Source organism: Mesoplodon bidens, assembly GCF_964165515.1.
Source record: "Mesoplodon bidens genome assembly, chromosome: 7".
NCBI lineage: Eukaryota > Metazoa > Chordata > Mammalia > Artiodactyla > Ziphiidae > Mesoplodon > Mesoplodon bidens.
This window is the reverse complement of record NC_138164.1, coordinates 109,901,657-109,928,846: the sequence shown is the minus strand read 5'-3', so window position 1 is coordinate 109,928,846 and position 27,190 is coordinate 109,901,657. Positions and strand designations below refer to the sequence as shown.

Sequence of the window (27,190 nt, the reverse complement as noted above, 5' to 3'; positions counted from 1 at the left end):
CCAGGGAGCTGAACTGACGCCTTGCTGCTTCCCAGCCCCCGGCAGGGGCAAGCACAGCCTGGGGAGGGGACTAGCCAGCATGCATTAGGGCCGGGCAGGGCAAGCACGGGGTCTGGGGACCAGAGGCCACAGGATGTCTGAGAGAGGAAGCAGACGGCCAAGCAGGGAGGCTTCCTGGAGAGGCCCCTGCGAGTCCCTGGAAGCCCCTCCTAGCCCCTGGTGCACTATTTACTGTCTCCTCAGTCACAGGGTCAGTGTTGGGAGGCATCCTGGGCGAAACCTGGTCAATTTGACCCTGGTCCACCGTTGCTTTAGGCCTTGGTCGTTTCTGGCTCTGATGATGGTGACGGCCTCCTAACAGGCTGCAGGGCGTATGGTGTGAGCTTCGACAACAGCTCGTCCAGAGCTGGTGCTATGCCACCAGGGACACTGGTCTGCCCGTTCATAACACTGGACGTGCCTCAGAGGCTTCTGGGAGAAATGGACCGAGATTCCCTAAATCCCAGATCTGGGCTAGACATCCCACGGGGACTCTCCGTGAGGAAGCAGCCCAGATGAAAATTAAATCAGAATCAGACCTCAAAACGAGATGAGCGCAAGAAAGCACGAGGGGCTGGTGCTTGGTGGGTCTGCCACGCAAAAACTGTCATCAAAGGCAACGTGTTAAGCAACTGTATTTTTGTCCCTTGCTTACATTTCTCTCACCCTAAGGTTATCCACTCTTTTCGTTTCATTAAAAAGAAAAAATCCGTGAAGCGTCTGGAATGCATCCGGGTGTACATCGGGGTGGGCGCTGGTTTGGTCGGACTCCCATGGGAGCCAGCTGTCACCTTTCCCTTGATTCAGGCTCTTGCTCGACCCTCACAGAATTCTTCCCTGCTTAACTGGACACGGCTCCCAGGAGGCGCTCCGAGGAACTCTCAGCCTCTCGCTCCACACACACCAAGGTGGTACAGGATCACGGAGCAGCCTCGGGTAGCACCTCCGCCCTGCACTGCCCCCAGTCCCTGACCCGCCCATCCTGGCCGTGGAGGGCAGTGCCACTTGTGGCTCTGGAGGCTGGGAGAGACCAGAGTGACTGAGCCTCTAAAACGCCTTCCACTTCTTACCCAAAAGCTAGCCCTGCACAGGATAAGGCACGGCCTTCAACAGACGGCCAGGACCCATGCAACCACACCGAGGCAGCCAGGGGAGGGGCGCAAGAAAATGAACCAGCTGGCTTCTCTTTAGCTGGCTGGGGCCCAGGGTGGGCTGGAGAACCGCCTTAGAGGATCCAGGCTAGCTTTCTCCCTGCATCTCCGTTCAGTTATTTGTGTCACCTACGACCAGGTCTCACCTGGCAGAGGCCATCACTCTAAGCCACCTCTGAGGGGTCTTGCTCACCTTCGCACTGCAGGTGAATGAACGAATGAGTTCATTTAATTGTCACAAGACATCCTATGAAGCAGAGGTGTCTTGATGGTACAAATGGCAGAATTAAAGCCCAGAAAGGTTCAGTGGCTTGCCTGAGGTCACAAAGGTGATGACGGAGCCTGAGGGCAGTGTCGCCGATGCTCCTCCACCTGCCCTCCTCCCAGGTCTAACCCTGGAATCTGCACCATGACCAGGGGGGGAAAAAATAAGGAGGGAACTTTATTTAACATTAAAGTCGGGAAGGGATCAGAAGGGAGGTCGGCTTCACTTGGTAATGGTGTTCCTGCGGAGAGAAGAGGGGGGTGAGGCTGCAGCGCAGCTGCGCGCCTCCCCGGCCCCACGCGTGCACCACGAGGCCCTGTGCCCGCCCCGCCTCCCCACTCACGCGTTCATGCTCTTGCCACTGCCGCTGAGCACGATGTACGGTGTCTTCTGGGCCTTCTGCTTCTCCTGGAGCAAAGCCACGGTGCCCAGGGGCGTGTCGCTGGAGCTCATCTTCTTCAGGAGCTGCAGGGGCAGGGCCGGTCAACACGGGTGGGAGCGGGCCTCGGCCTCAGCCGCCCGCCACGCGTCCCGAGGCGCCCCCCGCGACCCCTCGGGCACCCACCGCCTCCTCGTCCAGCTTCTTCATCCGCCGCTCTGTCTTCATCTTGCCCGAGCCCTTCCCGTGGAAGCGGTGGGACAGCTGCCGGAAAGCCTGCGATGGGGGGCAGGACCGTGTTGGAGCCGCCCAAGCCACACAGGGCAGGGGAGGGGCAGCGGCTCACCCAACCCAGCGCTAGGCTCAGGGTGGGGCAGGGTGGCTGGGAGGGGATGGGAGAAGGCCAGCAGTCCCAGCACCCTCTGGGGCCCCCAGCAGAGTGGGAGGGATGGACTTCGTCAGGGCACCGGGGCTGGGGCTGGAGCAAGGGGGCAGCACACCCAGGGAGCGTGTGGGGAAGAGCGCTGGCGGGTGGAAGACAAAGAAAAGGCGGGAGAGTCGGCCGCCCCGCGAGGGCCACCGGCGGTGAGAGTGAGGGGTCAGGCCGGCAAAGGCACCCTCCTGCCAGGCCTGCGAGGGGGACCACCGTGCCTGCCAGAGACACAGACACCACCAGCCCCCGGCCCAGACCCCGGGGTGCGGCTCTGCCTCGCGGCCCTGCCTCAGAGGCCCCGCTCACCTCCTTGGGAGTGAGTTTCCGGCCCGTCTCATCCACGTACTCGATCTTGACGTCAGGCTTGTAGCCGTCCTTCTCCTTGAAGTCCTGGGTGAAGCCCCGGTACTCCTCCCGCCGGCTGTACTTGTCATCGATGGCCCTGCCCGAGACGGACGGGGATTCAGTGTGAGCCGCTGCCCCACCCCGGCCCGGGCTCCAAGCAGCGCGGCCCTGGCTGGCGCCCCACTCACATCTTGTCCTCGATGCAGTACACGGCTGACGGCAGGGACTTGTTGGGCGCCTTCACCCGGGCCACCTTCTGCACCGTTGTCTCCAGCAGCCCTGAGGACGGGGGTTATGAGACTCCAGGCTGCCCAGCACCCGCCAACAGCATGGGGCCACTGGGAGACCCTCAGAGCTGTGCTGTGGGAGTGGACGGACATCAGGCCCATTGTGTAGACGGAGAAAACGGAGACAGGAGTCAGGTCCTTGTCAGGGGCCACTGGCCAAGTAAAAGGCAGAGCTGGGATCCTAATGCCAAGGCCTCTGTGCCACAGCCTGGACTGTTTCAGCTCCCCACACTCCCCCCAGAGGAGACACCGAGCCTCAAAGGATGCTCTGCAGGGGAATACGTGAGCACGGGCATTGAAAATGGGGTGATGCAGCACAGAAAGGCCAGCCGCTACTATGACTGCCCCGGAAGCAGGGTGCAGGGGAAGGAGTGGCTCACGGCATCAGAAACGAGGAAGAGGCAGCAGAGGGGACCAGGGGAAGCCGCACCAACACCTGCCTCACCTGCCCTTCCCGCCACAGCACCCAGGCCCCAGCAAGGCTGCCCCGAGCCCCTTACCTTTGTTCTGACACAGGAGCAGGGCAGCTGCCAGCCCTCTATTCACGATGGGCTCCTCGTCCAGGATGGTGGTGGAGGAGGCGGAGAACTGGGGGTGGCACAGAATGATGGGGGTGGTAAGCGGGCCACACGGGCTCTTCTGACCCTCCAACCCAAGTCACCCCCCCACTGGACTGTGGACCTTTCTATGCACCGGGCCCTGCACGACAAGACGTCTCATTTAATCCACAATAACCCCGTGAGGTTTATACACTCCATTTATGCGTGAGGAGGCCAAGGCTCTGAGACATGGAGGCCCCACGGCTAGGAAGGCACAGAGCTGGGCCTCCAGCCCAGCTCCTGACCCAGAGGCAGCGGGGTCTCCGCTCTGTGTCCTCCCGGCCCCGCTCCTCCCTGTCCTCACATCTTGCTGCTGCTTCTCCTCATCCAGGTTGACTGTGCTCCAGCCAATGTTCTCCTCCCCGTCGGATTCAGAGCCACCGTTGGCCGATCGCTCCTCGTCCCGTTCAAAGTCCTAGAGGACAGATCAGGCTCAGCCCAGGCGGCCCAGGCTTCAGCCAGCCTGTCCCACCTGAGCACTGGGGCTCAACACTGAGGACCGGCAGGGCCGACACTGCTGCCCCCGCCGCGCCCCCGCCCCCAGAGCAGGGCAGGCCAGGGGAGCGTGTGGGTGCTGGGCTGCCGAGGACCCACCATGAGCTCTTCCTGCTCCTCCCGGTTGCCGGCCAGCCCGTAGGTGGGGATCTCCCCCAGCGTGCGGCAGAACTCGGATGTGGCGTTGAACACGATGGTCCCCTTCCGCTCCGGATCCTCCTCCTCCTCCCAGCCCCGCTGGCGACACTCCAGCCTCCTGACGATCTCCACCACCTGAGGGAGGGAGTGGCTGTGGGCAAACCTGGAAGTTTCTGGGGTGGGGCCACAGAGACCCAGGACCCCAAGACCCTCCCTGGTGGCAGTCCGACAAGCCATCCCCACTGCCCACGGCAGACCAGACCGGTCTCTACTCCTCCCTGACCGCCGATCTGCTCTGCGCTCCGCACCAATCTCACCGGCTCGCTTCCCTCCTCCAAAGTCGTCAATGGCTCCCCACTGCCCTTTGAATTAATATCCGAAGTCCCACATGGCCCTTCATGACGGGGCCTGGACCGACCCTTCTCCAGAGCCCCTCAGCTCACTCCTGCAGCCTCACACGCACGCCTTCGTCTAGGGCCTCGCCCGCCACTCCTCTGCCACCCGCTCTTCACCTGAGAAACTCCAGTTTTAGGACTCGGCATAAACATCCCTCCTCCCGGAACCCCATCCCTGAGGCTGCAGGCTAGATGCTCTGTGGACCTTCCACCTGCTTCTGGCACTGAATCCACCACCCACCCACCCTGCCTGCCCTCCCATCACAGCAGACGCCCGGCCCCGCTCCCACCTCAGGCCACCTTACCTGGCACAGCTCCGAGGGCCCTCAGAACTCTGCTCCTGACACTACCCCCCTCTTGACTGCACTCAGTGTCCCCTCTATTGTGTCATTCCCACAAGCACACAGGGATAACCTAGGATCTCCCCTCTTTTATTTTTGGCTGCGCATGTGGGATCTTAGTTCCCCGACCAGGAATCGAACCCAAGTCCCCCGCAGTGGACGCACGGAGTCTTAACCCCTGGACCGCCAGGGAAGTCGCTCTCCCCTCTTTTAAAAACTCCTCCTTGGACTTCCCTGGTGGCGCAGTGGTTAAGAATCCGCCTGCTAATGCAGGGGATACGGGTTCGAACCCTGGTCTGGGAAGATCCCACATGCCGCGGGGCAACTTAAGCCCATGTGCCACAACTACTAAGCCTGCACTCTAGAGCCCACGAGCCACAACTACTGAGCCCCCGCGAGGGCCACCGGTGGCGAGAGTGAGGGGTCAGGCCGGCAAAGGCACCCTCCTGCCAGGCCTGCGAGGGGGACCACTGTGCCTGCCAGAGCCACAGACACCACCGGCCCCCCCGGCCCAGACCCCGGGGTGCGGCTCTGCCTCGCGGCCCCGCCTCAGAGGCCCCGCTCACCTCAACCAGAACAATAGCCCCCGCTCGCCACAACCAGAGAAAGCCTGCGCGCAACAAAAACCCAACACAGCCAAAAATAAGTTAGGAAAAAAACCAACTCCTCCTTCAATACCGCAGCCCTCCTGCTCTGCCCCCTGACAGCAAACTCCTCCGAGAAGTTTCTAGTCTCCACGTCCACTTTTGCAACCTTTTTCCTTCCATTTTATTATGTTACATTTTTAAATGAATGTCATCCTATACATAAAAGGGTTATTTATAACACATGCATATTTTTAAAAATAACCACCACCAAACAAACACCCATGTCCCCATCACCTGGCTGAGAAGCATTATTAACCCCAAGTGTCTCTTCCCCACATATCTGTGGTCATGATTCACTGGCTTTCCTTTATAGTTTTACCACATAAAGACCTATCCACGAACAGTCTGTTATTTTGTTGTGCTTTTTTTTTCTCTTTTTTTTTGCGGTACGTGGGCCTCTCACTGCTATGGCCTCTCCCGTTGCGGAGCACAGGCTCCAGACGTGCAGGCTCAGCAGCCATGGCTCACGGGTCCAGCCGCTCCGCGGCATGTGGGATCTTCCCGGACCGGGGCACGAACCCGTGTCCCCTGCATGGGCAGGCAGACTCTCAACCTCTGCGCCACCAGGGAAGCCCTTGTTGTGCATTTTTCAAACATTATGCAGTCTGAATCGTACTGTATGATTCCACTATGACTTGTTTTTATATATATATGTAAATATATATATATATATATATATATATATATGTATTTTAAGGTTAATCTTGACACGAGCAGCTATAGTTCATTAGCTTTTAACTACAGAACCATATTCCGTGACATGATCATACCTCCATTGAGTTATCTAGTGCACCAAGGATGTTCTTTTTCTGTTACCACGAGTAACGCAGCTGAAGCAATCTGATGCAAGCATTTCTCCGGGGCACACGTGAGAGTGCGGGCTGCTGAGCCGCACGGAACACACTCACTTTCATTCTGCAAGGTTCGTCAGTGTCTTCCCACTGATTAGACTCGTTTACACGTCCATGCAAAGTGTGGCTAAGAACTCTGGCTGCTCCACATCCTCACTGACACTTGATGTTGTCAGACTGACATTTTTGCCAAATGATGCAGGTGTGATACAGTCTGTCATTGTTTCAGTTCACCTTTCCTTTATCACTACTGAGGTTGGGCCTCGCGGGGTATTTTAGTGGCCATCTATCCTTCTAATTCTCTGAATGCCATTCTGTATATGGACAAATATCTTCTCCTTTTGGCCTATCTTTTTTTTTTTTTTTTTTTGCTGTATGCGGGCCTCTCACTGTTGTGGCCTCTCCCGTTGCGGAGCACAGGCTCCGGACGCGCAGGCCCAACGGCCATGGCTCACAGGCCCAACCGCTCCGCGGCATGTGGGATCTTCCCAGACCGGGGCACGAACCCGTGTCCCCTGCATCGGCAGGCGGACTCTCAACCACTGCGCCACCAGGGAAGCCCTTGGCCTATCTTTTTACATTCTTTATGATGTCGTTTTTCTTCTTTCCTGGCCACGTGTTGAGAAATGCGGGATCTTAGTTCCCCGACCAGGGATGGAACCCATGCCCCCTGCAGTGGAAGCACAGAGTCTTAACCACTGGACGCCAAGGAATTCTCTTTCATAATGTATTTTAAATAAAACTAAGTTTTAAAATTAAAATTAAGGGGCCTCCCTGGTGGTACAGTGGTTAAGAATCCACCTGCCAATGCAAGGGACAAGGGTTCGAGCCCTGATCTGGGAAGATCCCACATGCCACGGAGCAACTAAGCCTGTGCGCCACAACTACTGAGCCTGCGCTCTAGAGTCCACGAGCCACAACTACTGAGCCCACAAGCCACAACTACTGAGCCCGCGTGCCACAACTACTGAAGCCCACGCGCCTAGAGCCCGTGCTCCGCAACAAGAGAAGCCACCACAATGAGAAGCCCACGCACCACAACAAGAGCAGCCACTGCTCACCACAACTAGAAAAAGTCCACGTGCACCAAAAAGACCCAATGCGGCCAAAAATAAATAAGTGAATTTTTTAAAAAAATTAAAAATTTTAATTTCTAAGTAAAATGTTTGTTTTCTTCTTCATAGTTTATGCTTTACATTTATATATATATATATATTTTTAATTTATTTATTTATTCATTTATTTAATTTTTGGCTGCACTGGGTCTTTGCTGATGCACGTGGACCTCTTCTAGTTGCTGAGAGCAGGGGCCACTCCTTGTTGTGGTCCACAGGCCTCTCATTGTGGTGGCTTCTCGCGCTGCAGAGCACGGGCTCCAGGTGCACAGGCTTCAGTAGTTGTGGCTCACAGACTCCAGAGCGCAGGCCCAGTAGTTGTGGCACACGGGCTTAGTTGCTCCGCGGCATGTGGGATCTTCCCGGACCAGGGTTCGAACCCGTGTCCCCTGCATTGGCAGGCAGATTCTTAACCACTGCACCACCAGGGAAGCCCTTTACATTTATATTTTAAGAAATCTTTCTCTTGAAATAATCCAGTCACATAAAAACAAATACTCTATGACTCTACTTATAGGAGGTCCCTAGAGGAGTCAAGGTCATAGAGACAGACAGTGGAATGGTGGTTGCCAGAAGCTGGGGGGAGGGGAGAATGGGGAGTTAGTGTTTATGGGGACAGAATTTTAGCTTTACAAGGTGAAGAGAGTTATGGGGATGGATGGCGGTGACGGCTGCACACAAGGTGAATATACTTAATACCACAGACCATACACCTAAAAATGGGTAAGACGATAAATCTTATGTGTATTTTAACACAATAAAGAAAAGAAAGAAGAATCTCTACCACGAAGTCATAAACGTAATTTTTTTACTTTGGCCTCAAATATTAAGTTTTTACTTTTAAGTTCTTAATCTAAGTGAATTTGCATAAGGTGTGAAGTACAAACCCACCTTCACATTTTTCCAAATAGGTAACTGATTGTCCCACCACCACTTATTGAGCTGAGCACCTTTCACACTGGGACACCACGTGTCCTAGCTCAGGAGTCTGTTTCTGGGTCCCTGTATTCAATCTCAGCCCATTAGTCCACACTTATGCCAGTATCATGCTGCTTCAATTACAACTTTCTGAAAAGACTTGACATCTGTTACAGCAAATCCCACCACGTTATTATTCCAAAGCCTCTTGGCTATTTTGGTCCCTTTGATCATCCGTGTAAATTTTAGAATCACCTTGCCAGCTTCCACAAAAATCTCTATTGGGATTTCTGTTGGAACAGCATTTAATCTCTAAATTAATCTGAGGAGACAGACATCTTTACAATATTAGTGGTATCCATTAACATGGCTGTTACGGACTGAAATGTGTCCCCCCAAAATTTGTATGTTGAAGCCCTCATCTCCAGTGTGGCTGTATTTGGAGACAGGGCCTTTAAGGAGATAATAAAGGTCAAATGAGGTCATAAGGGTAGGCCCTAATCCAATAGGCTAGTGTCCTTATAAGAAGGAAAGATGTCAGGGAGTAACACACAAAGGCCATGTGAGGACACAGTGAGAAGATGGCCATCTCCAACGCAAGGCAAGAGGCCTGAAGAGAAAGCAAACCTGCCAACACCTTGATCTTGGACTTCCAGCCTCCAGAAGTGTTAGAATAAATTGTTGTTGTTTAAGCCACCCGGCCCGTAGTATTCTGTCATGGTAGCCCTCGGTGACTAAAATAACACGTCTCGTTTAATGCTTTTCGAAAATGGACTATAATTTTCCCCATATAGATCTTACAAATCATTCCTTTTTATTTTGTTGCTATGCTGATTACTCCTTTCCCACATTGCCTTCTCTTGCTTATCCACGTTACTTCACCATCTATATTGCTTTCATAAATGGTGTCTTTTTTAAAACTACATTTTCTACCTGTTGCTGGCGTACAGAAACACAATCAACATTCATCTATTAATCTTGTGACCAGCAACCTTCTTAAAGCCTGCATGATCTGGTCCCCATTTCCCACCACCCCACAGAGCTGACCTTAAGATGGGAGCATCAGTGACCTCCATGCTGCCCAATCCCAAGGTCAGTTCCCAACCTCCTGATATCCAAACTCTCCGGAGCATGCGCCACAGCTGCTCACACCCTTCCACTCCAGACCTTTCTTCACGTGGCTTCCAGGGCGGCACCCTCTCCTCTTTACCCTCCTCGCTTGGAGCCCTACGGTCTCTTCCTTATCTATACTCACTCTCCCGGTGATTCCATCCAGTCCTCTGGTTTTAAATCCCAGCTACACAGACTTCCATGATTTTATTTCTCATCTCAGCCTCTCCCCTGAAGTTCAAAGTCATATATCCAACTACCTATTCAATATCAATCACCTCCAATAAGGAGGCACCTCAAAGCTAACTAAACCAAAAGGAAACACTTGCCTTTCTTCCCCACTCCTGTTCCTCCCCTAGGCTTCCCCATCTCAGTAAATGGCCCAGCCAGTAGAAAACCCAATCGTGATTAATCCCACTGGGCCACATAACCTTTACAGTCCTTTCAGCCGTAGACTCTGGGACACTCGCACATAATTTCTAAATATTAACGCTATTCCGCATTAACTATGAAAGAGAAAAACTTCCCTCAACTCGCGCCCCCTTCAGCTACTGCCCCATTTCCCCGTCCTCTATTAGAGTGGGGTTGGGCAAACTGGGGCCCACCGCCTGTCCTCGTAAAGCAAGCTGTATTGGCACGCAGCCATGCCCACTGGCTACACTGGCAGAGCAGGCAGAGCAGCTGCTGCCAAGATCTAAGCCTCAGACGTTTACTCTCTGGCCCTCTAACAAAAAGCGCTCACGCTCCTGCGGCTGAGGAATCATCCCAAGCTGCTGCCCTCACCTCCTTGAGTCCCATCTCTCCTCAATCCTCTAGAAGCTACTGTCTCTGCCAGGGCACTGTCTCCACTGGTGCCAAATCTGACCGGCCCCTCAGCAGTGTTAGATGACACCGCCCTCCCTCTCCTCGAAACCCATCCTCGGCTTCAGGGAGGCCTCACTCTTGTGGCTCCCCTCCTACGCTACCCCACACGGTAGGCACCCCAGGTTCGCTGCTGCAGCCTCTGTCTCCAGCCCCACTTTCTCCCTCAGTGGGAGGTGCAGGGTTACAAGTGTGGGCTCTGGAGTCAAGCTGTGCAAATCCCAGCTCGGCCACTTACCAGTCATGTAACCTTGGGCAACTTGCCTAATGCCTCTGTGCCTCAGTTTCCTCATCTGTAAAATGGAGATAACAGAAACTTCCTCATAGGGTGTTGCTGTGAGAATTAAACGAAGCAGCACATAAAGCACTTAAGCAGTGCCCGGCACATGTCAGTGCCCCGTGAGGGTCAGCGATGACCACGGCCTTAAGGCCCCGCTGACCTCTCCGTCTCAGCTCACACCACCAGCCCTTCACTCTGCTCCAGCCTACCTGGTCCTCCAACATTCTAAGGTCATCTATCCAAAGGACATCTGCTGTCCCCAGGGCCCGAACGTCTGTCTACGCGACCTCCACACTGAATCTGCGCAAGATCGCCTCCTGTGTCATTTCAGTCTCAGCTCAAATGTCACCACTTGAAAGGTCTTCCCTGAACACCCGAACCAAGAGACCAACCCTCCGGTGACTCCTGTCTGGTCTGCTCAGCTCTAGTCACTACCAGAAGTTACTGTTTGCTCGTGTTCACAAGCTCACCACCACTTCTGCCTCCGTGAAAGGCACAGGGGCCCTTGGCTGTCCTGTTCTCCAATGACTCCCCAGCCCTGGGACAATGCCTCACACACAGTAAGGCATACAGTACACACTCCAGAAGGAAGGAAGGGAGGGAAAGATCCAACCACTAAAGCATCCCCTAGTGAAAACGCTGCAGAAACCTAGAAATCTACCAGTAACACCATATGAAACAAAAAAGAGGACGCAAATCGAAATGCAGGTGCTGCCTACGATGGCGCGGGAGCACGTGCTCCTCAGGACAGGCCACCACAGACACACCTGTCACCGAAGGGCCCAGCGCCCGCCCACGCCTCAGGAGCCCCCCTACCTTCTCACCGCTGTCGCGCAGCTGTTGTAGCTGCCGCAGGCGGCGCCCCTTCTCCAGCTGCTTCTGCAGCTCCAGCTCCGCCTCATCCTCCTCCAGCACCTCGGGTGACCCCGACCACGGTGCCCTGCCCTCCTCTGGTGGAAACACGGGAGACGCCGGCTCAGATCACTTCCAGGGGCCCTGGGCTCCCGTCCCTGCTTTTCCACCCCTGCCCCCAACTCCCCCTCTGCCCTGCCACCCCCCGAAATGGGCTGGCTGGGCCCTCACCCTCATCGCTGATGTCCATGTTCTCCACGCGGGTGTCATCTGACTGCAAGGGCTGAGACACAGGCTCCTTCTCCCCCTCCTCCTGGGCCTCCTCGTCTGCCTGAGGCACTCGGCGCCGACCCCGGCCCCGCAGTCTGTGTAGAGAGGCCTGTGTGTGAGCCCTGGCCCCGGGGCTGGCTCAGTGCCAACACCGACCCCTGTCCCCACGCCCACCTGGAACCGAAGTCCTCATCCTGAGTCTGGTCCCCAAGGGGCAGCAGGTCATCAGGCTGTATTACCACCTCCTTCTCCTTCTTGCGGATCTTCTTCACTCTCCGTTTGGTCTTTTTAAAGGTCACCTGAAGGGGAGAGAGGAAAAGAGAAACGTGAAGGCCGGGGTGGCGGTGGGGGGAAGGCAGGCAGCACAAGCCCACGAGAGCGAATGCTGCCTTAGCGTTACTCTGCGCCGGCTGTGGTCCTACGTAGTTCATGTACGTGGGCGAGACATGAGGTGTGGGTGATTATCCTCCCGCCTGTGAGATGAGGAAAACCGAGGCACAGAGAGATTATGTATCTTGCCCAAAGTCACCTAGCTCCTAAGCAGGAGAGCCGGGACTGTGAATCCCAGGAGTGTGGCTCCAGAGTCTTGCTCATAACCACAGAGCCAAGCAACCTACTGAGCCAGCGGTCTACCTGCGAATTCACACAGCCATCCCAAAGGCGACAGCCACGCGCAGCTGTAAAATGACCGCTTACCAGATCACCACCAATCCTTTTATCAGCCCCCGAGAGCTGGCTCGCGCCATCCCCACTTCAGATGGGGCGCGTGGTACTTACATCGCTTGCCGCAGGCACAGGCTGGCTAAGCGGCAGGGCCTGAACACCAGCTCAGGGCCACCCGCTCACGGCCCTTGTTCTGCTTACACCAACTGCCTGCCCACAGCTCCTCCTCGGGGCTGCCAATTACTGCGCATCCACAGGCACCAAGCACCACGCGATCACCCGATCCCCCTCCTTAGCTCACTCCGGCAGCCTGTGACCTCCGAGGGGAGGGAGGGTCACCACCCTAGTCACAAGCGCGGGTGGAGGCCTCGGGGCTCACCATCTCCTCGGGCGTGAGGTACTCGGAGGCGAGCCGGGGCCCGGCTGCGCTCAGGGACTGAGCCTGCAGCCGCAGCTTGGCCCGGATCTCTTCCAGCTCCCGTTCCCGGAGGCCATCGGCCACGCCGCCCTGCTCCAGACGGAAGGACTGCAGCCGCTCGCCCTCGAGCTCCTCATCGTACTTGGACAGGACAGAGCGGGGTTTTTGCTGCAAGACAAGAAGTACAGGTTAGGACCCATCCCGGCTCCTGAAAAGCCACAGCCACCGTCTCCGCCCAGAGCCCACGCTGCCGGCCTGCCTGTGCCAAGTCATCCACGCTCTCGTCCTCTGCGTACGGCAGGTAGTCAGGCTTCTTCTTGCGCAGCTCCACGTTTTTCTCTGCCCGCTCCTTATCCAGCAGGTTCACGTTCACCAGCACATCCTCCTCCTCCTGCAGCACTCCTGGAGCCAGGGCGGAAGCAGCGGCCGGTCACGCTCGCCCTCAACTCAGCAGTGCCTGTGGCCCCAGCCAGAGCACCCCAGTTCAACACACCTTTGTCCTTGAGGGTGAGGATGAGCGTTTCCCCCTCTTGGAAGGAGTCAATGGCATGCTCCACGGTGAGGCCCTGCAGGTCCCGGGCACTGTACAGGTCCTAGAAGGGAGGCAGACGGTCCAGCCGGGTCAGGAGCCCGACCCACCAAGTCCTGGGATCCCAGCACCAAGGACAGCACGCCCCGCCCCCCACCCCCACCCCAGGCTCAACCCCACCGCCACCCCCCAGCTGCTGCAGCTTCACCTGCCGCCTCTGCCCGAACTCCTCCTCCACCAGGGTGCTGACACCAAACTCTTGGTCCATCTCCTCCAGCAGCTTGGCCTATGGGATAGGGAGGAGTGGGTGACCTCTGACCTCAGGCTGCTCAGGATCAGAAGATGCAGGGCCTTCCTAAACATGAGTGCAAAAAGCATAGGACCTGCGGGCAAGCTGCTGAGAATCCAGTGCAGGCAGTACTGACCACTCCTACCGCTCCGAGCCCAGCCTCATCTCCCCAGGGTCCATGTTCTGCCTCACCAGCCGGTCAGGCCACCAGAGGCACTGAACGACACCCCAGCTCCCAGCACCTCACCCTCCTCTCTGCCAAGTCCTTCTCCTTCTGGAGCTGCCGGGTCCTCTCGATCCAGGCTGCAGTGTCATCCAGCCAGGGGTCATCTTCCCCCAGGGCCTTTATCTTCCTGAAGAGGGAAGACAGTGATGCTCCGGGAGCCAGCTCCTGCTCCCCGACCCCGACTCCAGAGCTGCTTGGCGCCTCCTCAGGCCCTCCCCGTGCCTGCCCGGTTGGGACCCTCACCCCAGTTTTTGGTTCAGGAGGCGCTTTTCTTTGGCAGCCGCCAGCTTCTCTCGTAGCTCTTCTCGCTGTCGCAAGGCCATGGGATTGATGACATCGGCGGTCACGGGCTCCTCCTTGGTGCCCGCCTCTGGAAGGGAGGCCCAGGCGTGAGGCTATGCCTGCCCAAGGCTGGTGGGGAGAGGAGGGAGCCACTCACGCTGCCCCCGTCCAGCTCAGAGGGCCAGAGGGGCCAGGGGTGGGGGAAGAATCCATGCCTCCCTACTCCCACGCGACCCCACCCTCCCATGTCTCCCCACAGCACAACGGGAACCTCCATGCCTTCCAGAGCCCCTCTGATCATACTTCAAAAACAAAACAAAACGGAAAAACCAGCACCTGCACAGCCCAGATCCGTTTGCAGGAACTGTGCACATCTCTCGGGCCATCTAATGCTACCTCACAGGCAGACTGAGGATGCGACGCCAACTGCTCCAACTACAAGAAGCAGCTGAGTCCCAGATCCGCCACACAACAGCAAGGAGGGCCCCGCGCCCACTGCCAGCACACACACAGGACCGCTGAATGGTGCTGAACCTGTGCCCACTTTCTTCAAAGGCCCCTTCAGATGGCCTCTCTCCTTGGCCCCAAATGCCCTCCCTTCCCCCATCCTCAGCCCCACACTCACCCTTCTTGACGGCATTGACCTCCAAGGGTTTCAGCCCCAACTTTGCCCGGAGTTTACTGAGGGCAAGAGATACAAGTGTTAGGAGCTGTCAAAGAAAGAGCAGCACCGAATGCATTTCTGGACAGACGGGGTGAAAACATGAGGGGACTGAGTGGTCCTAAGGGTCCCAAACCTAGGGCCTGACCCAGCACTGGGAAGAGCACTGGCCTCCCAATCAGGCGGAAGGCCTGGCCTGCCTCTAACCAGTGAAATGTCATCCTTCCTCTTGGGTCTTAAGTGCCCACTTCTGTAACTCAAATGGTTGGCTAAGATGATTTATGTGGCAACTTCCAACTTCAATCAGAACGTGTTACTGTGCGAAAGCCACCCGAAACAGCTGCCCCTGAAACTGCTTGTAAGAAAACACAGAAACATAAAGGAGACAGTACTTACTTGGTCTCCTCGATGCTGAGTGACGAGGCATCACCTGAGCTGGCTTTGGAGCTGGCAGCTGGAACAAGAAGCAGCAAGGCTCAGGAACTGAACACAGGGCCTGCAGCCACAGCCCTGGCTCCAGATGCAGGGCCGAAGATGAGAGGCCCTCACCAGCACCTGGGCCTGCTTCCTCCTCCCCGGGCGCTCCTTCTACCTGAGTCCCAGGCTCTGAGAATGCCACCTGTCCACACACCTTCCTTTCCTGATCCAAAAGGTCCAGCTTTCTACGTCCTTCACTTTGCCGCCTCTTCACTTTTGTACATTCTGTATTTTCAACCTGCACTGCCCTCTCTGGCCTCACCCTGATTAACAAAATCCTATCCGAATGCAACAATGAAATGCCACTTCCTTCGTGGAGTCCTGTTCGATTATTGATCAGCATGAACTGCTCTCCCCTGCACTGCATAGCACGGTCAGTCATTTCTGGGTCCGTTTCTCCTCACAGGGCAGGAACCACCTTGGCAGCGTAACTGTGTCCTCTGTGTAATTCGTGCAATCAAGAAACACACTTATTGGTGCCTGTTCTATGATGATATCGTGGTCACAGAGATAAAGGGGCATTTCGGACCTCCTCCACCCACCTCACAAACAGCAAATAACTTCACCGAACACCAGAGACAGCAGCCAGACTCCATCAGGTGGAGCTGCCCCAACCAGCTGCCACCACGTGCTCATCCTTCCGGCAGGCCCACCTCACAAGCTACCTCTTTCCCTCTTTCCCTTTTATCCCACCTGGACCCTGAATCCCAACCCTTCCAGGCTCTCTCCAAGGTCACCAGCCTCCTTAATTCGAAATCCCATGGATTCTTTTCAGCTCTGGTTTTCGCCTGATCTCCTGTGGTGTGTGACATTGTTGATCACTCCCACAGATCCCATGACACAAGATTCTACGGTTTTCCTGCTTTGGGGGATAGCCTACCTCCTTTTTCTAGCCTCCTGCTCTGCCTACTACTAAAACACTGGCATTTCTCAGGTTCTACTCCCAACCCTGGCTTCTCACTCCTCAGTCTGTCAGGGGACTTCATTTGCCACCTCAACTCTCATGATTCCCAAATTGCTCTATCTGGCCCAAACGCTGGGTTGCTCCATGCACATCAAATGCAACACTCTCCAGAAGTGAATTCGTTGTCTCCCTCCAAAAATCTGCTTCTCTTCCAAACTCCTCAAGTGCAGTCGACAGCACTCCCACCCACCTAATCGCTCAAGCCAAAATTCAAGGAGCATCCTCAATTCCTTCTGCTCCTTCCCGTCCTCTTCCAAGTGCTAAGCTCTGTCACGTCCTCCCAAACACCTTTCCAATCTCGTCTCCATCCCACTGCTGCTGCCTTGGTGCTGGCCACCATCAGCCTTCACCTCACCTCCAATCTTCACTGCCCTTGACCCAGTTCTCAACACAATGATCTCTGCAAAATATGATCAACTCACTCCTCAGCTCAAATTCATGGCTCCCGTCTACTCTCAAGACAAAGTTCAAATTTCTTAATAGGGCCTATCTCACAGCCTCGTGTCTCTGCTGTGAACTCTACACAACTTGCGCGATACCAGGTTTCTTCTTGCCTCTGCACGTGCTGGCACCACTTCATTCACTAACTCAACACACTTAGGGAGGGCCTGAGCTATGCCAATTGAGGAAAACAGAGAAAATTTCTATCCTCACGGAGTTTAACAGAGGAAGACAACCTTTAATCCCAAATAACCACAGGAAGACCCTTTAGAGTACTGACGAAGAGAGCCTGGCGATGCCTCGGCCTGGTGTGCTCGGCCTCCAGACCCGGAGCCCACCACCCCCAGACACCCCCGTCGCCCCGCCCCCTGCACAGGCCCCACCCCTCACCGGCCTCGTAGCCGTCCTCCCGCTTCTCCCGCTTCACCCGCCGCTCGGAGGACTCTGTCAGGCTGCGCTCCCGCCCGTGCGCGCCGCTCCGGGCCTCAGCTTCGGCCCCGCGCCGCCCGCTCCCACGCTCGCTCCCACGCTCTCGGCTTCGCTTCCGTCGTTCGCCGCCGCTGCTGCCGCTGCCGCTGCTCCGGTGCTTGTGTTTTTTGTGCTCCCGGTGCCGAGGCGGCTGCTCGGTGGCGCCCCCGGTGCCGGCCGCTGCCGTGGTCCCGGCCGCCTCCTTCTCCCCACGATGCTTCTTTGACGACCCCATAGTGGTGTGTCCACCCCGAGCTCGGCTGCCACCGAGCCCCGACAACGCAAAATGGGAACACTTCCGGGTCGCCCGACAGCCGGTGTCGTATTGCTGGAAACCAAGAGCGGCTGCTTCCGTCGCTTGCCTCGGAGCCTGCCCCAAAGGTTCATGGGAAAGCCGGGATCGGCGCCCGACTGCGCAGTCGCGGCCGCCTCGGGCCGTGGGGCAGTCTGAGCAGGTCGCCCAAATGCGCATGCGCGCGTCCGGGTCTGGGGATGACGGCATCCCAGAACTTTAAGGACCTGGGAGCCGTCTAAGTCAGCATCGCCGACGCAGAAAAGCCTCTCCCCGGCTTCCCTCCGCTTGCACACCCTCAATCACGGGACAATCACTGCCTCACGGACTTTCCGTGGGCAGCGCCCACTGCTCCAGTAGGCGTCCTCCTAGTGAACTCCCTGGGGTCGTGGCTCCATCAGGTGTTCAACAACGAGTGTGTTCTCCTCCTGAGATCCCCCCAGCTCCACAGTCCAGCCTCCTCCCAACCCCTACAACTAGTACTGTCTGCAAACGCTGCCTTCCCCCGTTCCTTGGATCGGGTTTTTTAACCTGCGCCCCGTGACTGCTACGGAGGTCGAGATGAACTTCTGCGTGTCTGAGTCCCCTGAAATTGAATGTAAAATTTGGCACGTCCGTGTGTTTGACCTTTTTTTTTTCCCCCTTGAGGAGAGGGGCTCTAACCTGAAGTTACTTAAATGTAAAACCTCAGACCACACAATCCCTCCTGACAGCCCCGCCTCACAGTTGCTCGTTCTGGCGGCCCGTCTGTTACGGTGTGATCGTGCGCCCCTTTAAAGGTCCGCCCCCCTCCCCCACAGGACTGGGAGTTCCCGAAGGCGGAAGCCATTCCGTCCTATCCACTCTTGAATTCCAGCACCCAGCATTTTTAGGAGTTGCAGCTCTCGCTCTTGGAGATGCCCCACTCAGTTCCCAGGGCAGAGGCAGAGCCGTGTGTGCTGGGAGGGGGCAGCCAGAACAGCCAGAGTTCCTTGTCCTGGGGACAAGCCAAGAGTGCTGCATACCCACCTGCCACCACCTACTCCCAACCTGCAGCCTCTTTCCACTACCACCAGAAATCCCACACCGTATTTTCCACAAAGCATTTAATTTGTATCTCAGGGACTGGACTCTCGGTCTGGGCTTGGGGCGGAGCGCTTGTCAGGCTGGCTGCCAGTGGGTTCTTTCTTTGGGGGACTCTGAGAAGAGTGCTCCATTCTCACTCCCACTGACCTGTGGCTCCTTAAAGATGAAGACACAGATAGAGGCCATTGGGCTGTGCAGCTCCCCACCCCCATAACCAAGGAGACCTGGGCTGTAGAAGGGGAAAGGCCATCACCACCGATGTTGTGGATTCAAATCTGGCTCCTATGCTGTGTGACCCTGAGCAAGTGACTTCCCCTCCTCAAGCCTCATAACCCCTGCTCTGCACCAAGTTGTTCTAAAGCATAAGGGTATGTGGAGTGACCAGCGTGGCACCAGCCCACAGTGGGGGCTTGATGTGTGGCCGCTCAGGTGGTTGCAGGTTCCCAGACAGGCTCTGCTGCTTATTCATTCCTGTGTCCTTGGACAAGACCCTACCCCTGGGGTCCTTAGTTTCCTCATTGGAAGTGGGGAAAATAACCCTGGCCCCGCATTCCTTGGGTGACATGGAGGACAGCACCTGGGGAAGGCCCTGCTGACTGTGAAAGCTAGACAGAGTCCTCCAGGCCAGGGGGTGGACGGGGCAGGACTGAATTCACGGTGGATCCATGTGGCTGCCCAAGGAGTCCCCTCGGCCTTTCCCCAGGGCAGGGTGACAGCTGGATGAGGCCCTGCAGGGCAGAGTGCTGGTGACCATGCCCTTTCTCCCCACAGCTGGGCCTCACCTGGGTTTCCTGGGGGTGCCCTCCATATCCCCCTTTCCTGCCTCAGCCAGCAGCTGCTCCTCATCCAGTCCCAGTGCCGACAGCACCTGGGAGAAGCGCCGGGTCACAGTGAGCCGGGCATTGGCCTGAGGAGAGAGAAGCGGGGTTCCTCCCTCACCTGGGCTGCTGAGGACACAGTGAGGCTCTGCTTACCGAGGGGGTCCCAGGGCTTCCAGATGGGCAGCACCCCAGGGGTCCCAACTAAGGGGGCCCACTCCCACCTCATCTCCCTGTCCACTCAGCCAGTGGGAAGCTCTGTTCTCGGGGAGCCACATGCTTGCCCAGGTGCTAGCCTCACCTGCATGGCCTGCTGGAACAGGTAGGGCCGGGCCTGCACCCGATGCTGGATAGCTCGCAACTCTGCCTGGTACTCAGCAAAGCGCTGTCGCTCCTGGCGCCTGCGGGGAGACGGGCCTCTGGGCAGCTAACCGTGGACACGAGCCATCCCCACTCCTGAGCCCACTGTCCTCATTAAGAACTTTCTGTTTCTGTCCTCCTGCCTTTAGCTTTACAAAACCATTTAATTTCCATCCTTGCCCTGGATTTCTCCTGAGGTCAGTGGGGCAGGAATCATCTGTCCCATTTTACCCATGACACGCCTGAGGCTCAGGAGGGTCAAGGGACTTGTCCACGGTTGCACAGCTGGGAAGTGAGGGACTGAGCGCTGAACTCAGGTCTGCAGGCGGTGCCAGGCTTGCCCCTCCTCCCAGCCATCCCCAAGGGAGAGGGGCCAGCACTGACTTCTTAGCAACTGGACATGTGCATGCACAGCCCTCCCCTCTCTGCATCCACCCCTGCACCCTCTCACACCGTGCCTGTGAGGAGACGCTGTGACTGTTGGCTGTGGCTTTGGGCAAAACCCCAGTCTGGACTCTGGGTTCAGTTTTCTTCTCTGTGCTATAGCCCGAATGGGACAAGCTTGCCAGCATTCTCTGTGGTTCTTACAAGCCGATAGTTTAGAAAATGGGACAGAGAAACTAAAGAAATGTATTGCAAATGAACGAACACATCCCAGCATGATCTAGGTTCCACTGGAGAAGCACAATCCCATTTACAAAAACCCAGTCTGTGCATCCTGGCAGTGAGGGGCTCTCTGGCTACACCACACAGGGGACCGGGCATCCTCTGCGGAGCACACGAGAGAGGCCGAAGGGTGTGGTGGCAGCACCCACAGACAGGACGGGAGGGGAGAGGCGCACAAGACTCCAAAACTCATGCTGGGACTTCTGGCAAGTGTGCTGAGCCCTGTGGAAAACACTGGCTTGCTGGGCCAGGCCCCTTGGCTATGTGCCAGAGAAGGAAACTTCCTCCATTCGAGAAAAAGATGGACTTGAAAACCATGGCCAGGAACAGAAGTCACTGCAAAGAGAAGTCTTCACTGTTCAAGAGCGGATTTTACAGCAGTTACAAGGAGTGGGGAGTGGGGGAAGCATGAGCTGCATTCAGTCTCTGTCTTGCCCGTGAGCTTGTGTACATTTTTCCTTCTTGGTTCTTGATGCTATTTCTGTTAGAATTGAGAGGAAGCCCATGTCTTGGAGCTCTAAGCGAGAAAGGAAGTGATGTCAGTGGATGTCAGCCCTGTCTCAGAATAAAAGTAAGGTACGGAGCTTCCCTACCACAGGGCGATATCTTTTGTGCCCACCCTCCTGGGAAGGGCAGAGTCTCCTGTGAAGCTCAGAGCAAAGTTCACGGGCTGGAAGGGCTGAGACACCCCGTGGGAAATATCCTCTCCCAAGTCGAAAATGAAAGGAGTGCGTTTGGAACACTCCTCTCACTGACATCTGCCACTGGAGTCTGAGCCTTCCACTTCCTGCCTTGTGAGAAAACAATGAACTTGAGGGTCGGCAGGGAGAAGGCATCTCCCCGATCACTGGCCAAGGATTCCTTTAAAATACACGCGACCTCTCGAGTCTTGGTTTCCTCATCTGTAAAATTGGGGGTGATAAGGCTGAGCCTCAAAGAGTAGGTGATCAGAGCCCCCCCTGAGCCCTCAGTGGCCCCATCGCAGGGCAGGAGCCCTGTGGTCTCTCAGCAGCATCCAACTCACCTCGACCTAGCGCTTCTCCCTGGATGAAAGGGCTTCCTTCGTGCCAGCTGCACCCCGTAGGTCCTCAGTGTCAATGGCATTGGTGATCATATTTATTTGAGTTATCTCTTTCCCTAGCTTGGGCTTTGGGGGGAAGATCCTGGTGCACTTTATCTGAAGATTGGGCATTTGAACCCTCCGAGGCAGCACAGCAGGGCAGATGAATGGCTGCCTGGGTTGGAATCCCAGCTTTGCCACTCTGTTGTGACCTTTGACAAATTATTTAAGCTCTTGAAGCCTGACTTTCCTCATCTGTAAAATTATGGGAGTGCTGATGATACCTACTTCACTCGCCTCTTCTGAGTCTAAAAAAGATTTGCTTTTAAATATGAATTTGCTTTTTTATGATCAAAATATAGGAAGAAAATGAAACAGATGACTCTTCCCCTGACCACGAACACTGGCTGTTTCCAGGAGCCGGGTCACAGGCACTATTCACATTCTCCGTGAACTATTTCTGTAATATTTGAATTTTTATAGTAAGCATGCCTGGCATTTGAAATCAGAAAACAAGATTTGAAAGTGTGATAATGCAAGTAGAACATTTTAAACTTCAGCCTTCGACAGCTGCAGGAATTGTTATTATTAACAAGGTGACCCTGACCCAGCCCCTTCTCCTCCCAGGCCTCAGTGTCTTCATCTGTAAAGCGGCCCGACCTTCCCACCTGGCGGGGAGGATGGCCCTGGAAGCTCAGCCCGTGGGAAGGTGAGGGCAGGTTCCCCTTGGTCCTTTGGTCTGACACCCAGCACCGCCTCCCTGCTCTTTCCCCTCCAGGCCCCGCGCAGCCCCGGGCTCCCTACCTTAGCTCCTCCAGCTTGCGCTGGGCAGCCCCCGGCCCCCGGCTCCCTCTGGGTACGTAGGCTGCCAGGCAGTGAGCCACCCGCTGCTGTAGCTGCTGCTCCCGGGCCCGCCGCAGCTCGGCCTGCTGCTGCTTCTCCTGCTGCTGCTGCTCCCAGGCCCGCAGCCGGTTTCTTGGGTGGGGAGAGGAAAGAAAGAGGGGTGGGAGAAGTCTGCAGGGAACCAGGAGCCTCATGGAGGGCCAGGGGCAGGTAGGGGTGTATGGGGGCCTGGAGGGAGGGACTGCTGCAGCCCAGAGATCCAGGGGCCTGGGGAATGGGGTTTGTTGTGGAAGTTGGACAGGATGCAGGCTGACTCTGGGGGCTCAGCCCTCGAGCCTAGCTCCAGGCCTTTCCCTACCCTTCCTGGAAGCCTCCTGCCTACTCCAGCCAGGGGTGTACCCCAACTCTGACAGTCCTTAGCCTTGTGGAGCTCAGCACACACACCCATGACCTCACCTGTATTGCCAACTTCCCCTTGCAAAGCAGCTCTCCTTGAGGGGAGGGCCCAGATCTTTTTTTCTCTCTGACCCCTATATCTGGTAGGAGCTAGGGTAATGCCTACGGGTTTGAGGGACAGACGGACGAATGGTTGGGAAAAAGAAACAAATGGTGATCAGTGGGTGGATGAAAGGATGAAAGAATGGATGGATGGTGTGGACGGTTGAATAGATGGCACCTAGATCCACCTGGAACATTCTTCCCCCAGATCTGATGGTCAGTTCCTCTGGTCAAAGCTCAGAGAAAATGAGACCTCAGCACCCCATCTACCTCCCAGGGACTTTCTATCTCTAGCTATACATTTTGTTCATTTCTTTATCAATTATCCTCCTTCCCAAGTAGAATGTGAGCCTCATGAGAGCAGGACTCTTTGTCCTCTTCACCACCAGTGTATCCCCAGCACCTAGCACAGTGCCTAACACAGACAGAAACTCAGTATTGATGAGTTCATGCACAACTGAATCATGGTCAGATAAAAAGATGGACAGATAGACAAATAGAGGGGTAGATGCAGACATACACTCAGCACATGTTTATTGAGCACCAACTATGTGCCAGGTCCTTTTAAGGTGCCAGACGGGGGCCGTGATCAAAAAGATCTGGCACCAGGACTTCCCTGGTGGTCCAGTGATAAAGAATCTGCCTTCCAATGCAGGGGACGTGGGTTAGATCCCTGGTTGGGGAACTAAGATCCCACATGCTGTGGGGAAACTAAGCCCGCGCGCCACAACTACTGAGCCCAGGCGCCTCAAATAGAGAGCCTGTGTGCCACAAACTACAGAGCCCACACGCTCTGGAGCCAGCACGCCACAACTAGAGAGAGAAAACCCGCACTCCACAACTAGAGAGCAGCCCACGCGCCACAATAAAAGATCCCACGTGCCGCAACTAAGACCCAATGCAGCCAAAAAATAATAAATAAATAAAATAAATATTAAAAAAAAAAAGAGCTGGCACCTTCCGTGGAGGAGCCCTCAATCTGTACAAAGGGATGGACAGACAGCCCAACACCTTACCAAGGAATCTGGGCTTTGTCCTAAGGGCACTGGGAAGCGTGGAAAGATCTCAAGGAAGGATAACAGGATAAGACTTGAAGGGTGCTATCAGGATGCTGAAGGGATTCTCACCTACCACTTCTAACTTGTCACCGAGGCCCACTGAGCCAGCCTCCAAATATCTTTTTAATTAATTAATTAATTTTTTTTCAAATATCTTCTAAATAAATCCCCCTCTCTTTACTCACATGGCCACCTGATCCAAGCCCTCATCAACCCTCACCTAGACACTGTCAACAGCCCCCATCTGTCTCCCCTCTGCTCCCACTGTCTCTCGTTCAAGCCCTAAGTATAGTAACGATCTAACTCTTCTGCCATTGTCGCTGTTTTGCCCATCTGTCTCCTTTTCCAGCCGACCTTGAACTTCTTAGGGCTGAAACCAAGTCTTTTTACCTTTATATCCTGAGGACCCATGAGCAGATACCTCATATATGTTGCATTAATCACTTAGCTAATAAATTAATGAATGGATAGAAGATGGGAAGTGAATGAAAACTGGCTTGTGTCAATAAACAGTTGGCCAAGCAGACAGATATATGCATGGATGGTGGATGGATGGATGGATGGATGGTGGATGGTGGATGGATGGACAGATGATTGGATGATCAGAAAGACTGGTGAATGGATAAATGAAGGAATGAATGAGAGGATGAATGACTGTCTCCTGAAGAACTAGCTCCTTCTCTAGCCCCTGTGCTTCACTCCCACCCTTCTTCTTCTCCACCTCACCTGGTGGCCTCCTGTCGTTTTTGGAAGGTGCGGTTAGGGAAGTTTGCAAACAGGAAAGTCTCATCAGCTCCCAAGGCATGGGCCTTCCTGCTCCAGCGGGAGGGCTGAACAGCAGCCCGCGATGGCTTCCAGGGCAGCTTTTCGGGACCTGTCCACAGAGGGACAAATCAGGCACTGCCGTCTCTCCTGGCCCCTTGGGCAATCCCTCCCCGCACCTGGAGCGCAGCCCAGCCCAGCCCAGCCAGGTGGCTGGCTCCAGCCCCTCTCCGCACTGTGCGGCTTCGTGGGGGAACCAGGGCCTTGGGCCCTACACTCACCACAGTCCAAGTCCTGCTGCAGCTGCCTCTGCAGCTTCTCCAGGTTCCACGGCCCCTCCAGCTCCCTGGCCCTTGGCCTCCTCCTCTGTGGTCCTCGGAGGTTGTTGGAGCCAGAGCCGCTCCCCTGGCTCCGCAATTCACTCTCGTCCCAGGCCTCCTCACCAGAATTCCGCCCCTTTCTTCGAGAACTAGCCCTCCTTCTCTGGGGGACCCTGTGCTCCCCCTCCTCAGCCTCGTCTATGGCCTCTGCAAATGGCTCCTCCTCCAAGATCGACCCCCTTCTGGGGAGCTGGGGCGGTTCCCCGGGTCTCAGAGCCCTCTCGGCCTCCTCAGGGCCCAGGCCTTCCGGCTCGGCCTCCTCGGCCTCCGACCCCGATCCTGAGCTCTTCCCAGGCAGCCCCGGCTCTTGGCTCCCCGCTTTGCCGGGAGGGATGGGGAGTCTCCTCTGCAGATCTGGTGCCTCTGTCTTCCAGCAGAAGCCATGGGCCTCCGGGACGTTGGCCGTGGACTTGCGCCTGGACTCGTGCCGATGGACCGCTGGGGGCAAGGGCAGGGCTTGGTGGCCAGGGGCCGAGGCGGAGCCCGGCTGAAGCGGAGACCGGCCATCTGTGGTGAAGCTCTCCCAGGCCCACTGGAAGGGGAAGGAGGGTTTCCGAGGAGGAGAGGGGACCAGACTGAGGAGGGAGAGGGCAGGGGTCAGGGGTCAGGGTCTGTGCACCGGCCCCCAGTGGGGCCTAGCACCCAGCATCCCCCCGGCCTCTCCACAGATGCTTACTCCTCAGCCTCAGCAGAGCCTTGCCCTTTCTTGTTCCGGCCCCTGAGCCTCCGGTCCTTCTTTGTCGTCTGCCCTGCGCTCTGAGACCTCTGCTGCTGGCCCTGAATTACACCATCACTGCTCCCAGGACTCCCCTGGGCAAAGGCAGGAGAGGAGGCCCAGCTCTGAGCAGCTCCCCCCAGGGGACCCTCTTGTTCTTTTGTTTGTTTTATGGCTGTGCCACACAGCATGTGGGATCTTAGTTCCCTGACCAGGGATCGAACCCACACCCCATGCAGTGGAAGCTCGGAGTCTTAACCACTGGACCGCCAGGGAAGTCCTAGGACCCTCCTTTTCTGTCAGGCTGGCCCCTCTGGGCCCTTGTTGCCACTGAAACTGACTGATCATGACCTGAATTATTAATATTAAAATAGCAACCACTGCTATTTACTGAGCACCTACTGGGTGCTCAGGACTTTCAAGTATTAACTCGTTTAACCTTCCCAAGGATCCTATGAGGTAGATATTCGCTATCACCCCTGTCATGCAGATGAGAACACCGGGGCTCAGAGAGGTGAAATCACTTGACTAAGATCACACAGCCGGTAAGTGGAGCCAGGACCTGAATGTGTTGAGTCTGTCCCCAGAGCCCAGATTTGTCACCATTGCACTGTACTGCCTCTGGGCTCTGGATAGCTCTTCTGAATGCCCCACAGGGCCCTGGACTTTCTAAGCCAAAGTGGGAAAAACTCATTGTCTTTCCTGAAATCCTGATCCTCCCACAGTGTTGCTGAAGTTGCTCCATCAGAAGCCTGGGAGTCATCCCTGGGCATCATCCTTGTCTTCAGCCCACATCCTGCAGACCTCCCTGTAGTCCCTGCCCGCCTGGGGCCTCCCTGACTCTCACCTGGGCCTCAGCTCCAGTCTCGTGGCTTCTCAAGGGCTTCCCTCAGCCCTGGCCTCCCCAGCCCAGAGAGCCAACCTGCCTCTGGGCAGTTGGCTATCCCCCCAAGGGGCCCCCCTCACCTGCTCAGCTTGGGGGATGCTTGAGAGAAGCTTGAGCAGACGTGTGGCCGTCCCTGGAGCCTGCTGTGGTGTGTCTTGCCCTGGTCTCCCTGAGGCGGTCCTGACCAACTGTTGGTGGGCGTTTAGCATATTGGTGTCTTGTCCCATCCGCCCCGCCCCGCCCCACATCTGCCAACCTTGGAACTGCCTGTTCCACCATCTCTATGGCAACCAGTCCTCAGCCAGTCTCAAGGGCTCTGGCAAAAGCAGGCCAGGAAGGGTATATATAAGGCCTACTTCCTTCCGGAGGGGAGAGTTGGGCAGGATGCTGAGAAAGAATCCAGGCCTGGGAGTCCCGAGATCCAGAGCCAAGGCCTTCCTCTGCTCCGCACTCTGCAAATCCCCTGCCCTTGCTCAGCCTGTGTTTCACCATCTATCTATCAACGGGGTCTCAGGACTCTCCATCTCAAAGGGTCCTCACACCCTATGAAGATGGCAGATGGCGCCTGCCGTGTCCCTCTCCCTCTGCCTGTCTCCTT

At 56.1% G+C, this 27,190-nt stretch overlaps 2 protein-coding genes across 2 annotated transcripts; both read right to left on the bottom strand.

Annotated features, from left to right (window-relative positions):
• Positions 1-1,611: 1,611 nt before the first annotated feature.
• On the bottom strand, positions 1,612-17,636 carry SART1 (spliceosome associated factor 1, recruiter of U4/U6.U5 tri-snRNP). Its single transcript, XM_081239186.1, has 20 exons — positions 17,112-17,636; positions 15,236-15,293; positions 14,804-14,859; positions 14,140-14,266; positions 13,918-14,023; positions 13,590-13,667; positions 13,346-13,445; positions 13,112-13,254; positions 12,814-13,020; positions 11,946-12,070; positions 11,733-11,866; positions 11,466-11,599; positions 4,093-4,266; positions 3,803-3,913; positions 3,400-3,487; positions 2,801-2,891; positions 2,574-2,709; positions 2,021-2,110; positions 1,799-1,920; positions 1,612-1,696 (listed from the first exon to the last, which is right to left on the bottom strand). Exons 1-20 carry the CDS (start codon positions 17,422-17,424, stop codon positions 1,678-1,680), a joined length of 2,412 nt encoding a protein of 803 aa, XP_081095312.1. The 5' UTR covers positions 17,425-17,636; the 3' UTR covers positions 1,612-1,677.
• Positions 17,637-18,578: 942 nt separating this feature from the next.
• TSGA10IP (testis specific 10 interacting protein) lies at positions 18,579-26,819 on the bottom strand (the record flags this gene model as incomplete). The annotated part of the gene is made up of 8 exons (XM_081238875.1): positions 18,579-18,702; positions 19,329-19,453; positions 19,666-19,765; positions 22,255-22,425; positions 24,576-24,723; positions 24,893-25,566; positions 25,668-25,801; positions 26,673-26,819. 8 exons carry the CDS (start codon positions 26,817-26,819, stop codon positions 18,579-18,581), a joined length of 1,623 nt encoding a protein of 540 aa, XP_081095001.1.
• Between the last annotated feature and the right edge of the window lie 371 nt (positions 26,820-27,190).